Source organism: Microcebus murinus, chromosome 11, assembly GCF_040939455.1.
Source record: "Microcebus murinus isolate Inina chromosome 11, M.murinus_Inina_mat1.0, whole genome shotgun sequence".
Lineage (NCBI taxonomy): Eukaryota > Metazoa > Chordata > Mammalia > Primates > Cheirogaleidae > Microcebus > Microcebus murinus.
In genome coordinates this window covers 71,749,407-71,763,881 of record NC_134114.1, presented here as the reverse complement: position 1 = coordinate 71,763,881, position 14,475 = coordinate 71,749,407, and the positions used below count along the sequence as shown (strand labels likewise).

Here is a 14,475-nt window from a genome sequence, read left to right as displayed (position 1 = left end):
CTGAATTCAGGGGGAGAAAGCCAAAGAAAGAAAAAAGAAAGGAAGAAAGAAGAAAAATGCACATAATTTTACATAGATATCATAGATTTTCTTCAACTAAAGAAACTAAAAGAGATGGTTTTGATTTAATTATAAACTTCGAGTTAAGTTTATTACACTTTGCTTGGGATCATAACTCTAGATAAACCCTTAAGCACAGTAATTAATATTCTGCTCTTAATATTCAGATAGCAATTTATATCTTTCTTCTTGCTATGTGTATCAAAGATATGTAAAAATTACTCTTTACATTGTAGCTAATATATAAGCAACATAAAATAACCCTCATCTTTCAAAGCCAAGGGTACTGTGTTTCAAAACCACTAAGGTGATCTTTTCATCAGTGCAACACTCACATGTTTTGGCTGACAGTGTGAAACAATGGGATGGTGACAGAATCAAGGGCACAGAAAGCAGTGAAATATATTTTTAGTGCCAGAATGTGACTGATGGGTGGCTAAGCCTGCGGAGAGTCCATGATGGGATCAGCGTTACAGAAGATTGTGAACTATAGTTATTAGCACGTGCTGAGCAGCTGGTGACCATTAGTAAAACAGAGGCCCTAGTATGACGAACCATGAACCATATCACCTGTTTTTTGTGTCTTTTCTTGTTAGGAGGATGTGGTCCTTCCATCTGTTTGCTGATTGGAATGGCCTAATATAAGAGTACAGCCCCAAGCGTAATTTTATTTTATCTGACAGTCAAATAACATCTATAAACAAAGCTAAAATGACTATACCAAAATCCATTCTATTAATTTATTATATCTACCTGTTGCATATACATAAAACTCCAGGAAATTGTAGGCACCTACACTCTAAGGGCCCAGAAAATATTTCAGTTTGGGTTTACATTTTTTTCAGTAAAGATTTCTTTCTTTCTTTCTTTCTTTTTTTTTTGAGACAGAGTCTCGCTCTGTTGGCCAAGCTGGAGTGCCATGCCATCAGCCCAGCTCATAGCAACCTCAAACTCTTGGGCTCAAGCAATCCTTCTGCCTCAGCCTCCCAAATAGCTGGGACTACAGGCATGCACCACCATGCCTGGCTAATTTTTTTCTATATATTTTTAGTTGGCCAATTAATTTGTTTCTATTTATAGTTGAGATGGGCTCTCGCTCTTGCTCAGGCTGGTTTATGAACTCCTGACCTTGAGCAATCCGCCTGCCTCAGCCTCCCAGAGTACTAGGATTATAGGTGTGTGCCACTGTGCCCAGCCAAGATTTCCATTAATAAATTTAATTTGATTCCTTTCTTTTCCTTCTGTATAAAGGCTACATGTGTAATATTTTTCCCACCTATATTTCCAATGGTTGGTTATGATCAAATAGTTAGAGGTGTTATTGAAAGTTTTCTGAAATTCTGTCAACATGATCTTTAAAAAAAATTGTAAATATTTAGTGCAGAAATTTTTATTGGGCATGTCATAGCCCTTTATGTACAGATTTAATTTAAAGTTACAGGAATGCTTCTGAATAATTCATTGTAATTTAGAACCTTTAGTGTGATATTTTACAGAGTTCTACCCAAGTAAATGTTACCTGTGTAAAAAAAGATAATTCCTTAAATATACGCATGCATTCTTGATATAGGCAAGATATGAAATAAGAAATAAAATTTGATTAAACATTTTATGAACTTTTCAAAGTAAGCAATTACAAATTATAGGCCTAAATCTGTCATTTTTTCCTCTTTTATCTGCTTGGTGTTATCAGCACAAACTTCTTTTTATTTTATTGTCTGAAGAAGATAAAGTCAAACACCCTTTTAGTTTATCTTGTTCTATGCTTCAAAAAGGAAGATACATACTTTCTTCACATAATTGCCCCTCGTTATGCCAACACACTTACTGTTTTGGAAAGGAAACAAAGTTCATGATCAAAGAAATGTTTTTAAAGAAGTTTTAAATTTTGGATCCTTTCACACTACATCCTTGCTAATGAGTTTCCATTTATGGTACTATTCTTTTTGAGTTTATGCAAATGCAGTTTATTAAATGATTAACAAGGAAAAATAAGCCAGCTTTTATTGTAGTGGTTCAAATCTATTAATAGCTTCCAATTTGGCAATATAGATTTTGCATGAGAAAACTCTACACTACAATTAAGAAAGTATGCGCGCAGACACAAGCAGCTTAGAATGCAACATACATTTAAATCAGCAATTGCTAAATTTATTTTTGGTAGTGACGGCACTGAGCATTATAATGATAACCATAATAAGTAATGCATATCAGTCACCTCTTAGGTACCAGGGACTGTTCTAAGCTCTATGTGTGTCAATTCACTTAGTCCTCATAATAACCCTGTAAGACAAGTATTATTATATCCATTTCGCAGATGAGACATTGAGGTTTAAGCAGTTAACGTCCCAAAGATGCCCATGCTGGACCTGGGGTTCTGTGATCTCAGTCCCTGTGTGGCACTGTCTCTCCAGTATTGGCTGACAGCCAACTCCAACCAGGCACTTGCTATGGGACAAGGACTGCCCAATATATGTTTGTTTCCTTACACTGTCATGTGAGATAGGTACTATTATCACCTTCTTCCAGACTGGATAGATAAGGAAACCAAAGCAAAGAGGGGGCTGTCCAATATCACAGCCCACGTGGAACCAAGATTCTAAGCCAGGCTGCTGGTTCCTGTGTCCACACCACTGTCTCTAAGGGATTTTGTCCTGATTAGAAATGATTTGGCTTTCCATCTACACCCAGCAATGTGACTGCCAATTCTAACGTTCCAGGGGCAAGAGATACACAGATCCAGATATATAATCCCCCTTCAAAGCAGAACTTTTATTTTAAAGGTGTAGAACATGACAGGAGTTTGGTACAGGTATGATCTTAAATTAGAAACTTTTCTCTAAAAGCTCAAAGTATTTGGAGACATATGCTCGTTAAGCTCATGAACATCTCCAAGAGGAAGCTAGTATAAATGTTATGAGCAAACATCAGAAGCACATGAAGATAAGACAATTAATGAGAACAGTGTGATTAAAATCCATCAAGGAAAGAGACTTAAGGCCAAAAGTGATCCCTAGTCAGCCAATGTGGACATTTCATCCTGAGCATCTTATTTTTGTCTCTCTCCCTTCTCTCTCCCACTTTCCTCCCTTCCCCCAGTCCCACAGGACTGCCAGGAATTCTCATGATTAATGCTTAGTGCAAGTTGAAGAGTTTGCTGACACTTGCTCTAGAAAACAGGGCAAGCTTGAAATAAGCATGATCCTGGATCTGAGACACAGGGGGATTATAATCAGGCATCAGATTAAATGAGAAGCAAAAGAATAAAAAGGAAATCCTGTATTTCTGGCTCTCCTTTCTATCTCTTTTCTTTGGTTTTCATGGACCAATGAGAATTGTTTTTTGGTAGATGATTCTACCACAGTTTTAAAAATTATTTGGGGGTTTAAGATAAAATTTTCTAATTTTTTAAGATTAAGCTTGACAAAATTAAGTAGTGATAGCTAATAGATTAATTAGGGATTGTATAATATATATTTTGAAAATAAATCAATATACACATAAAATCTTAAATATGAAATATAATTTTACATTAAAAATAAACTTAAAGGTCGGAATGAATGCTAAATGACATTTACAAAAGCTTAGATGTGGATAGTGTGTTTCCAGATATTTGCAAGGTTCTTTGAAGACAGTTCAACACGAAGCCACAAGATCCCTTGATAGTACTAAATCATGGTGCCACAACACATGGGACAGGAAACTACTGGGATAGCAAAGTAACAGGGAAGACAGAAAGCAAAAGTATGTTGGTGATTTTAAACAAGGGCAATTTTGTAATAATGAAGTTGGGGTGGCTCTTAAAGGCACTAAAGAACATTGCCTCATAAGAATTATTTGAAAGCATTTTGAAAATGTTCCTTCTTTAATCCCCTGTCTGAAATTTCCCAAGAAACAAAGCTTGAGACACAATAACTAAAGGAGAGGGTTTGAGGCAGCTTTAATCAACTCTTCAGAACTAGGTTTACCCTATGTGACAAGCCCACTACAGGACATTCTTCCTTTCCTTTGGAAATTCCAAGAAATAAGTAAGTATAAGAATAAGTCCTAAATAGAGCTCAGCAAAGGTTTGTCAATAAAATGGCACCCTACATGACTTTAATTTCAGAAAATAGCTTCAGAAAGCATCTGAAATAACCAGTATCTGTTTCACTTGTTTTTACATTTATTTTTAAATGGCCAGAATAATAAAATTATTTTAGCAAGACATTAAGAATTTATATTCTCATTCAGATTCAGAGACAGACATGTATTTAAAGAGATTATCTACAATTAAAAAACCCAATCAAGTCTAAGATCAAAAAAAACCCTCTAGGTGACTACTCTTTTCTAGAAATTCTAAAACTATGTAGATGCTGTTTGAGGTAAATATCAGGAAGAAAGTTCAGTTTCCAAAGATCCTCATAAATTAGGAAGAAAATGTTTACTTTCATAACTTAAGTTTCCTAGGACACATAACTCATTTTTCAATACTTAGCCTACATTTGTTTTGCTTTACAATATAATCAACTGCAAGTAGCATTCATCCAAATTGACTCTTGAAGGTTCTCCATACCTTGGTTTCTGTGGGATTCATACTGGAAGACTTGCTGGTCACACCTGAAGAAGCTGACACCTAGAAAGGAAAGACATAGAAAGTCTGATTCTATTTAACCTACAATCTGCATTGTCCTTCAGTTCCTCTTAACCATATTGCCCTACACTTTCTGCATTGGTTTTATCTTTGTAACCAGATCAAATGGGTTCAAATGTTGGGTCTGCTATTTACTGAATAACCTTGGGAAAGATACTTAACATTTTATGATCTTCGAGTTTCCCATCCTCAATTTTTCTTTAGTAGATAACAACTACTTTGTAAGTTTATGTAAGGATTACTGCCTGCTACATAATAACTGCTTAGTAAATATTATTATAATCAGTTTGTTATTTTTATTTATTTATTTATTTATTTATTTATTTTTGAGACAGAGTCTTGCTTTGTTGCCCAGGCTAGAGTGAGTGCCGTGGCGTCAGCCTAGCTCACAGCAACCTCAAACTCCTGGGCTCAAGCAAACTTTCTGCCTCAGCCTCCCAAGTAGCTGGGACTACAGGCATGCGCCACCATGCCCAGCTAATTTTTTCTATATATATTAGTTGGCCAATTAATTTCTATTTATAGTAGAGATGGGGGTCTCACTCTTGCTCAGGCTGGTTTCAAACTCCTGACCTTGAGCAATCTGCCTGCCTGCCTGGGTACGAATTGTCCTTTCAGTGTCACGTAAGGAAGAGAAGGTGGGAGACAAGCTTGCAAAGGGAATTTTTGCTGCATTATCTGTCCCATCTAGGCTCCTCCTTGGAGGGCAAGATGTGATTAAAGGTAACTAAAGTATTCAAGAAACACCCTTCCTGGAGATAGAGGCCAGAGGGTGGTAGAATCAGCTCCTGCAATGCTAGATATGCATGTGGATACTTGCATGGTATTGAGTATTATTCTAGTACTTAACTTGTATTACACTAGGGACTATTAAATAGACAGTTATCATCTTTGCAAACTCTAACCCAGACTCATTAACATTTGAATCCATTACGTTCTAGGTCCCAGTGATTCCATCCGGTGATTCCATCCAGCATGAGTTGTCTTCCTTAGCAACTGCTGCTAGTAAACAGCTACTGTCCTGCCAATGATATCCTGAGAACCCTATAATGTAGTCTTTGCTCTGTCTCTAATACCTGGCCCCCAGCCCTTTCGGAGGCTGAGTCACAGGGCAGCATGAGCCCATCCTTGCTTCTCCCTTAGCTTCTCCTATTCCCAGCACACTGCCACTCAAGCCGATTGTTTGAAACCCACTGTAACCTCTGGCCCATGAACAAAAATCACCTTCCCTACAGACATAGTTACTGTAGAACAAACTGATCCTTGTAGTTAAATTACCAAAATTTACAGGTAAAAGTCCAAAGCTTCAGTGCACTGATTTTTCAAACATAATCCTATGAACTTGAACTTAACTAATTCCAGAGCAACCTCGGGCACCAACTGGGCACCCCCTTCCTGACACACACACACAACAAACCTCTGGTAACTGTAGCAGGGCACGGAACAGCCTCTCTCATATTCTCTTTGGATAAAAAACTGGAAGATGAACCAAGGTAGATTTTCCCCTATCAAATTAATGGGAAAATATATGAATATCCTATTTTATGAGAATATTTTAAATTTTTTATGGTGATTAAAGTACCCATATCCTTATAATTCTATCTTTCCACAATTAGAATTGGTCATACCAATTTCTATTCAAACTCAAGAAGTTCCACTTTGCTACATCCCATTCTGTCAATGATTCCCCTTAACCACATGAAACTACCATGGAAACCACGCTGCTACATAAAAGTGCTTGAGTTGAAAATCTTTAGGTAAACATTTATTTTTTAAACCTTCAAATTTATTCAAACATTCATAAAATTACATAGCCTTGAATTGTCCAACCTGTCTTACTACTTTGTTAAACAATACCATGAAGTGATCCTCAAGTTCTAGAAAGGAGAAGACTTTCAAAGGCCCACCAAGAATAGCAAAATCTTCACACGGGATAGCTCCAAGCAAGCATGCAGCAGGCTACAATGGGAATTCTCAGGAAGGCCATGGCCCCTCCTGTTTTCAGTACAGATTCTTCCACCAATGTTCTGTTCTCTAAGGTGCTAATCAGTTTGAAACGGAACTATGAAAGCTGCTTCGTGGGAGATGTAAATAAGGGAAGTAGGCCCATTATTAACCCAATTGAACTCTGGCTTATTGTAGCTTGTTCAACTTTTATTCTATCTGTAAAGACTAGCAACTTTTAAAATTTGTTACCTCTGGTGAAAGATTTTCATTTTAAATTCTCTCGTACTGTTTCATTTAAAAATGCTCTAAGGGAGGTATGAAGAGAGAGAGCCATGAGATAAAATAAATATTTGAGTTCTAAGTCACTTTCAGGCTCACCTCAAATAATCTTGCTGTATTGTCAAGTTGCATTAAAATAAACCAATACTAATAAAAGAGATTAGTTGCAGGCCAGAAAAAAATGAATATTTCATCTTGTACTTAACCAATATGATGTCTTATTTTCTGGAATTATTTAATAAAATCTCTTTAAATCTGTTTACTTGCTACAGTAAGAATTTTGGAAGTTCAACAGAGTAAATGATTAGAGATATGAGAGGAAGACAATATGGTTTTAAGACACTTGGGAAATGAAAACTGCTTTCTTTTTTTCACATATGCTTTGCAAACGTCTTGCAAACCCAAGCCTTTTACTCTCCTACACATACATTCTGGCCAGACTAATCTCCCGTTAAAGGAGAACCAGCAATGACTCCTGTTGTTCACTGTATCACACAGAAGACGCAGAAATCCTTTCTCTTGACTTTTAAAGTCCCCCTGTTTCCAATTCCACCTCACCTCCCATTGCAGAACCTCCACTCCAGGCAGCCAGTCTATTCCTGTTTTAAGCAGATGGCTCTCATCTCTCCCTTTATATTCTTTCATGCAAGTACCACTGGTGGGTGTGCTTCTCTTCCAAAATATTCGAATCCTATGCCCCCTTCCAGGTGTATCTCACTGGCTCCCAGCCCTGGCATCCTAACTTGTGCACCACTGCCATCGGTCTTAGTGGTCGTCCCTTCCGCAACCCCAGTTCACTCCCCATAGCAACATGTACAGAGGTAATCACATAATTGCATCATGAGTGAATGGTCTCCTCCACTGGATGGGACCCTTTATAAAGAGCTGTCTGTTGGGTGCACTAATCTGCTGACCTCCCATTCCTATCACTACAGGTCTCACTCCAGGGCTTTTTCTTAATTCTGCAGGCTGTCTAGTGAGGCTGCTGAGGGAAGCAGCAAGACCCAGGACCAACCTTAACCATCTTGAAATGCTGGAGATGGGAGCGGAGAGGGTTGTGAGTCCTGCAGCTCCTGGTGAGTGGCCCAGAATGGGAGGGTAAAGGCTTCTGTAGAAGGCACAGGCTCCTAAATGTCTGCTCATCTATTCTGCTGCCACTACCTCTGGCTGATGGGACAGTCACTCCCTCAGCACCTTACTTCTGTGTGCCACACAATAGAGTCCTTCTGCTTCTCCCTGGGCTCCCGGCAAGCTTTTAGCTGCCAGCCAGACACTTCTAGGTGGGTGGTAGGAATCCTCTTCACCTCCCTCTAGCCATGCAGTCTCACCTTGACCTCTCCCTGCACCCCTAGCTGGCTTGTTCAGAAAGTGCACACACAGGGTGGCATCAAAAGTCTTCCTCCTCATGCCACACCTTCCTCCCCTTCCCTCCCACAGCTGGCTGCATTCTCTGTCCTCCTACCTGCGACACGATTCACCAGCCACACACCTGGATCTGCCTTTGTTTGTTGAGGGTTACTAAGAACGTCAGGCTGCACGCATGTACTCTCCTTTCCACTTGGCGATCCACCAGCAGTTTCATTTTGAGTCACTGACCATGCTCCTCCTTGGCTGCCAGGGCACTGGGAGCCCTAGGCTCTCTCCCCAAACCTCTGACCTGTTTTCTTCTAGAAGCCTCTTCCCCTTGCTCCGTTCTTCTCTGTATTCATTAATATTCAATCATAAGTCCTCTATCTTTCATATTATCGCTCCCTCTAAATGTCGATTTCTTCCCATGACTTTAAGTATCTTTTATTATGTGAGCGATTCTTCAAACCTTATCAGCAACCTTGTTATCACCAGACTACATTTTTTTATCTTAAAGAGAGGAAGCTAAGAAAGACAGATGCAGACTCAAATCCCTGCTCCAGTACTTATTAGCCCAAGTTAATTAGCCTCTTGGAGGCTCCCTTCCCTCATCTATAAATTAGGGGTAATACCAGCTGGCTCTAGAGTTGGTGTGGGAAATCACCTGGGCTTGAATCACCTGGATTCAGGAGCGGTGTGGGTTCTCGTCCTCATCATCATTCTATCCTTTCATTTCTATTGCCACCCCCACTCCGGGTCTACTCACCTATTGCTCACACCTGGATTGCATCAAGGCCCTTCTAATAGTTTCAGTGTCTTGCTCTTTCCTCCCCCAGCCCCACCCTCATTTATCTTTCAACTTTCTGCCTAGGGCTCTCTGACTAATCTTTCTAAAATAAATGTGCACCATGTTTCCACACTGATGAACTAGCAGTGGTTTCCCACTGTGCCTGGACAAAGTCCAATGCCTTCTGCCTGATTTTTACGTTCCCCATGATGTGGCCTCATCTACTTATTCAATCCTCTCGCTATGGCCCCATGTCAAGTCTCCCGTGCAGCCAGGACCTTGTCCTTCCCATCATCTGAGCACCTCATCAGGCAGCGTAACACCCTGGGCAGGAGTGTGAGAGGGGACTCTGGAATCGAGACTGTCTGGCGGAATCCAGCTGACACTTAAATGTATGTGCAACCTCGAGCTAGTTACTTACCCTCTCCGTTTCCTCATAGGTAAAATGGGAATAGTAACAATTCTTATCCTTGTTGAATTGTTCTGAGAATTGCTTTAAGCTTGTTTTAAGGATCAGTTGATGCATGTGAACCAATTATGACAGTGCTTGGAAGCTGATAAGCCTGGGCAAATGCTAATTATTGCTATCACCATCACACTCCCTTCCACCTCTGAGCCTTTCATCTTGCCATTCTCACTCCCCAGAAAGCCTCTTTCTGCCCCTGTCCCACCAAGTCCCTACCCTTGAAGATTGAGCTCAAGATAGCTACCTGAATCTGCTTTAGCTCCTGTTATCTTCTCAACTCTTACAAATGTTAGTACTTCTCACTTGAACACTTACTCCTACATTCTGTGTTGCAGGGTTACTAAGCTCTTTTCTAAGCGTATGTCATGTCTTATCAATGAACCTATCATAATGCAAATTGATTGAGAGGTGGGGCCATTTCTACTCCCCCTCCCAGCACCTACCATGGTGCTGAGTAACTGAGATGGGCTCGAAAAAAGTCACTGTTGATTCAAATCTTAGCTTCCATTTTCTGTCAATTAAAGTTTCATGTAAACAAAGAATAAAATATAGTTTTCATACCTTAAAGTCTTTTTAAAAGCTAGATTCAAGAAACATGGTTAATAAATCAGAAGACTTTCACTTTCAGTCTTGACAGCTTCTAACTGGCACTGACTCCACGGAGGTCAATTCAACCTGCTGAGTATCTAGTTTTCATTGTGGGAATACCACGTACCCCATGGGGTTACTGTGACAGTCAAATTAGATACTAAATACCAGGACAGTTTGGGCAAACAACAAAACAAATATTAAAAAATTTCTAAATCAAGGAAATCTGACAAATCAATAACTCATTTTTAACTTTCAGAATTAGCTCTGTTAGATGTATAAGAGAAAAACAAATATTTTGTTCTGAACTACGATCAGGTTCTTATGTAATACCACATCTCAAATAATGAAGAAAAGAAATCATTGATGTAAAAAAAAAAATTACTTTCATCACAAGATCTGTAAGAGCACAGAATGCGAACTTCATGAGGGCAGGGCCAGGCCTGCGTACGTTGTTATACAGCCCACCCCCAGAGCCTGCACATAGCAGTTGCTTAACAAGAATTTTTAAATAAATGAATTTATGTATGAATAAACACAAGAGTATTATCTGGTGGTTCAAAAGCAACATTATATGAGTTTTATGACTTGATCATCAGGAAATTTGTTCATAGCACAAGTCGGAAAACATGATTTAAATATCATTTACATCATTATTGTCACCAACTGGAGGTCGTGCAACTTAGGAAAAAATACATATACACAAAAAACCCTGAGCTTCCTGTTAGACACCTGCAACTTAGGAAAAAATACATATACACAAAAAACCCTGAGCTTCCTGTTAGACACCTGCAACAAACAATAGGTTGCTAATGAGAGACTTTTCTAAGAAAAGCACTGACATTCTTTACAAACACCATTTATGGACCCAGTGAATACAAGTTTACATTTTTCTTTCTATAATGATGGATTATTCACTTTGGAAATGAATATCCTGATGTTTAGTGTTTGCTATGCTGTCACACCACGACATACATTCTTGCACTGGCTTTAATTATTAAGTGTAATAATGGTGCTTTTAAAGAGACCTACAATACAGTCATCTAATAAAGTTCAGGTTAGATGAAGTAGAATGCTATAAAATGAAGCAATCTGAACATTATCTAGTTTCGGGGAAACCGAAGATGATTATAGCTTGCTGAGTATTCTGTACATTCATAAAATATATTACAAGGGATACATAGATTTAAGTTAAAAATGAAGTGCCTGAGCTCAATTGCTCTGGGAAGTAGAGAACACATGAAGCTTTGGCCGCTGATGCAACATGTGGGCAGACCTCAAAATAAACATCCGAATGTTGCCTGGCAACTGCAACAATAGCCACAACTGATCTGTGATCTAAATCCAAGCAAGGAGGATTGGAGACCAGTTGGCCACATGCCACGCCCTCTCAGTATCTGATGATAAACTCTGACACTGGACCACCCCAAGTGCTTAGAAAAATCCACAGAAGGCAAGAAGTTGAGCTTTCAGTTCTACAAGGCAACATTTTCATTTTCATTTTCATGCTTTGCAAACTTCAGTTTTCCAGAGTTTTTTTTTTTCCTGGGATAGGAATGATTTGTAAGCAAAATGAGCAAGCCACACAGCCGAGATTAGTCATCAAAGAATAATAGAAAAGCAGCTTTTTTTCCTGAAGTTGTGTTTGTGCCTCTATGGTTCCTTAAGTCGCTGTTCATGAAGCATGAAATAATTCCAACTATGTCTGACCTTTGGCTGCCCAAGATAAAGCAAAACAGAGAAGTCAGACCCAGCAAAGACAGCCTACTTTCTTCTTGTCCCTCTGCTAGAGGTTTATCCGGTGAGGATATTTACACAAGCCTGTGAGTTAAGCACTTTCAGCCAACAAGTGTTTCACATAAAGAGCAATAAGGAAGACTGCCCTTAACAAGCTGTGTGACTTGGAGCTCTTCTCTGGAACTCAGTTTCTTCACCTGCAAACTGCCAACTTTGGGAATTCTGTGGTTCCACCAATCTTATATGCTACATTTAAGTGAAGCTTATTAAATGATGTGCCCAAAGATAGATGTTCAATCTGGAAATACAGGGGTTAAAAGCATGGGCTCTGGAGTCCCACAAACCTGGGATCTAATTCTACCTGTGCAACCTCAGACAAGCTGCTTCAATCCTTCAAATTTGTTTTTTTTTTTTTTAATTTGTTAAATGGGTATAAAACTGATACCTACTTCATAAGATGGCAGTGAGGATTAAATAAGGGTGTGTTTATAAAGTGCTTGGCTTGGTGTCTGGCACATAGTAAGTCAATAAACAGTAATGCTTTTTATTATTTTATGAATACCTACAGCCTCAAAAATTTCCTTCTTTAGCCTCAGAATAGCAGAACATTTCTGTGGTGACCATTGCTTTGAGAAATTACACACTAATCTTGCTTAACTTTTTCAAAGAAAAATGCACATTATTTTACATTATGGCATTTTCTTTAGTTCAAATGCATGGCTGGTTTAGGTCATGTTCCAATCAAATAAGAAAGGAATCTTGGTAGCAAGAGCACAGATTTGTACAAACCCTAACAGATTATGAGCTAATCTAAAAGATACACAATTATTGATATGATTATTGTATAGGAATGAAAAATTCTCAGCTATGCTTAACCCTCATCATTCAATTTGACTTTCCATAGTGCATTCATTCCTTAGATGTAGCCCTAACAGAGGGTGAGAAACACATGAGGGCTTTTATGGGTGCTTGTGCTATAAAACCAGTTGCCAACCTCAATCTCTATCAGAATGATAGACTCAAAATGTTTCTAACAGAAATTGAGGAGGAACTTACCCTGAGATACAGCCAAACGTGTAATGACTGAGAAATGGGCCTGGCACATAAGCATTCTTGCAGCCCACTTTTCCCTGAAGCATAAGCTTATGCTTTGTTATTATAAAGCTTAAATCATGGCAATTACAACGAGGTTCTCTTAGCCAACCTGATTTTCAAATATCCGAAATGAAAATGGGGAGTGAAATAAAATGTCATTCTGGAAACCATCTAAGAAACACAAATTCACAAATGTGTACTGACAGCAAGTTTAACCTTTGCAAGTATGAAAAAGGTAGTGTTTTTTCTCAGGAGAATGGCTCGGGAGTTTGAATTCCAGCTCTGCTACTAGTTGTATGACCTTGAGCAAAGTTCTTAATGGCTCTGTGTGTGTTTCATATAATGGTGCATTGTATTACATTACACCCCACTCTCCCCTCAGATAAAAATTCAGTGGAATACAGATTTTAAAGTAGGATTCATTTGAAATTAATATAAAAAATATGAGCATTGCTGCTTATACTTTAAGCAAAAGTTCTATATTTTCTACAGGATAAGAGAGTTTTCAGTTATGTACTACTTAACTGTGTGATTGTTCCAAAATGGGTAATTTATTCCTTCTCTAATGCCCATGTGACTCATCTAAAGAAATTGTCACCTAAACTATAATCTGTTAATTCCAATCAGTGTACAATACTCTTTCACACAAACAGGAAACCTCATCCATTAGAGAAAATTTCAACACTATTAAGATATGGAACATAAAAATAGAGTGAAAAATATTGAATTCTAGTACATATTTAAATTTAGATACAAATTCCCCTGTCACTTATTTGAACGACCTAGATACAAACTACTAAGTGGAGGATTTTGCAAGACCAGTCAACTGAACAGAACTTTAGAATCATTTAGAGGTATGTTTCATCTATGTCTATTTTTTTAAGAGTTTTTATCATAAAAGGGTGCTGAATTTTGCCGAATGCTTTTTCTGCATCTATTGAGATGATTATATGATCTTTGTGTTGCTTCTGCTTATGTGGTGAATCACATTTATGGATTTACATATGTTGAGCCATCCTTGCATCCCTGGGATGAAGCCTACTTGGTCATGGTGGATTATTGTTTTTTGATGTGCAGCTGAATTTGGTCTGCTAGAATTTTTTTTTTTTTTGAGGATTTTTACATCTATATTCATAAGGGATATTGGTCTATAGTTTTTTTTGTTGTGTCCTTTTCTGGCTTTGATATCAAAGTGACCCTGGCTTCACAGAATAAGTTAGGGAAGATGTCTTCCTTCTCAATGTTATGAAATAATTTCTGCAATATCAGTACGAATTCTTCTTTGTAGGTCTGATAAAATTGTCCTGTGAAACCATCTGTTCCAGGATTTTTTTGTTGTTGTTGGGAGACGTTTTATTTCCACTTCAATTTTGTTGCTCATAATTGGTTTGTTCAGGAGTTCTGTTTCTTCCTGATTGAGCCTGGAGAGGTTGTGTGTTTCCAGGAATTTGTCCATTTTCTCAATGTTTTCAAGTTTATGTGCATAGAGATTTTCTGTTGGTAGGATTGCAAACTAGTGCAACCTCTATGGAAGAT

General features: G+C 38.4%; 1 protein-coding gene across 11 annotated transcripts in view; it reads right to left on the bottom strand.

The window, feature by feature from the left end:
* CAST (calpastatin) overlaps positions 1-14,475 on the bottom strand; it is a 105,393-nt gene that overhangs the window by 44,108 nt on the left and 46,810 nt on the right. For 7 of the 11 annotated variants that reach the window (XM_012773805.3, XM_012773826.3, XM_012773785.3 and 4 more), the window contains 2 exons: positions 4,616-4,675; positions 631-696 (listed from right to left, as the gene is read on the bottom strand). In XM_012773805.3, coding sequence (XP_012629259.1) covers positions 631-696; positions 4,616-4,675 — 126 coding nt within the window. The remainder of the gene's footprint in view (positions 1-630; positions 697-4,615; positions 4,676-14,475) is intronic. The other 4 variants (XM_012773839.3, XM_020290169.2, XM_020290170.2 and 1 more) reach the window with 1 other exon arrangement.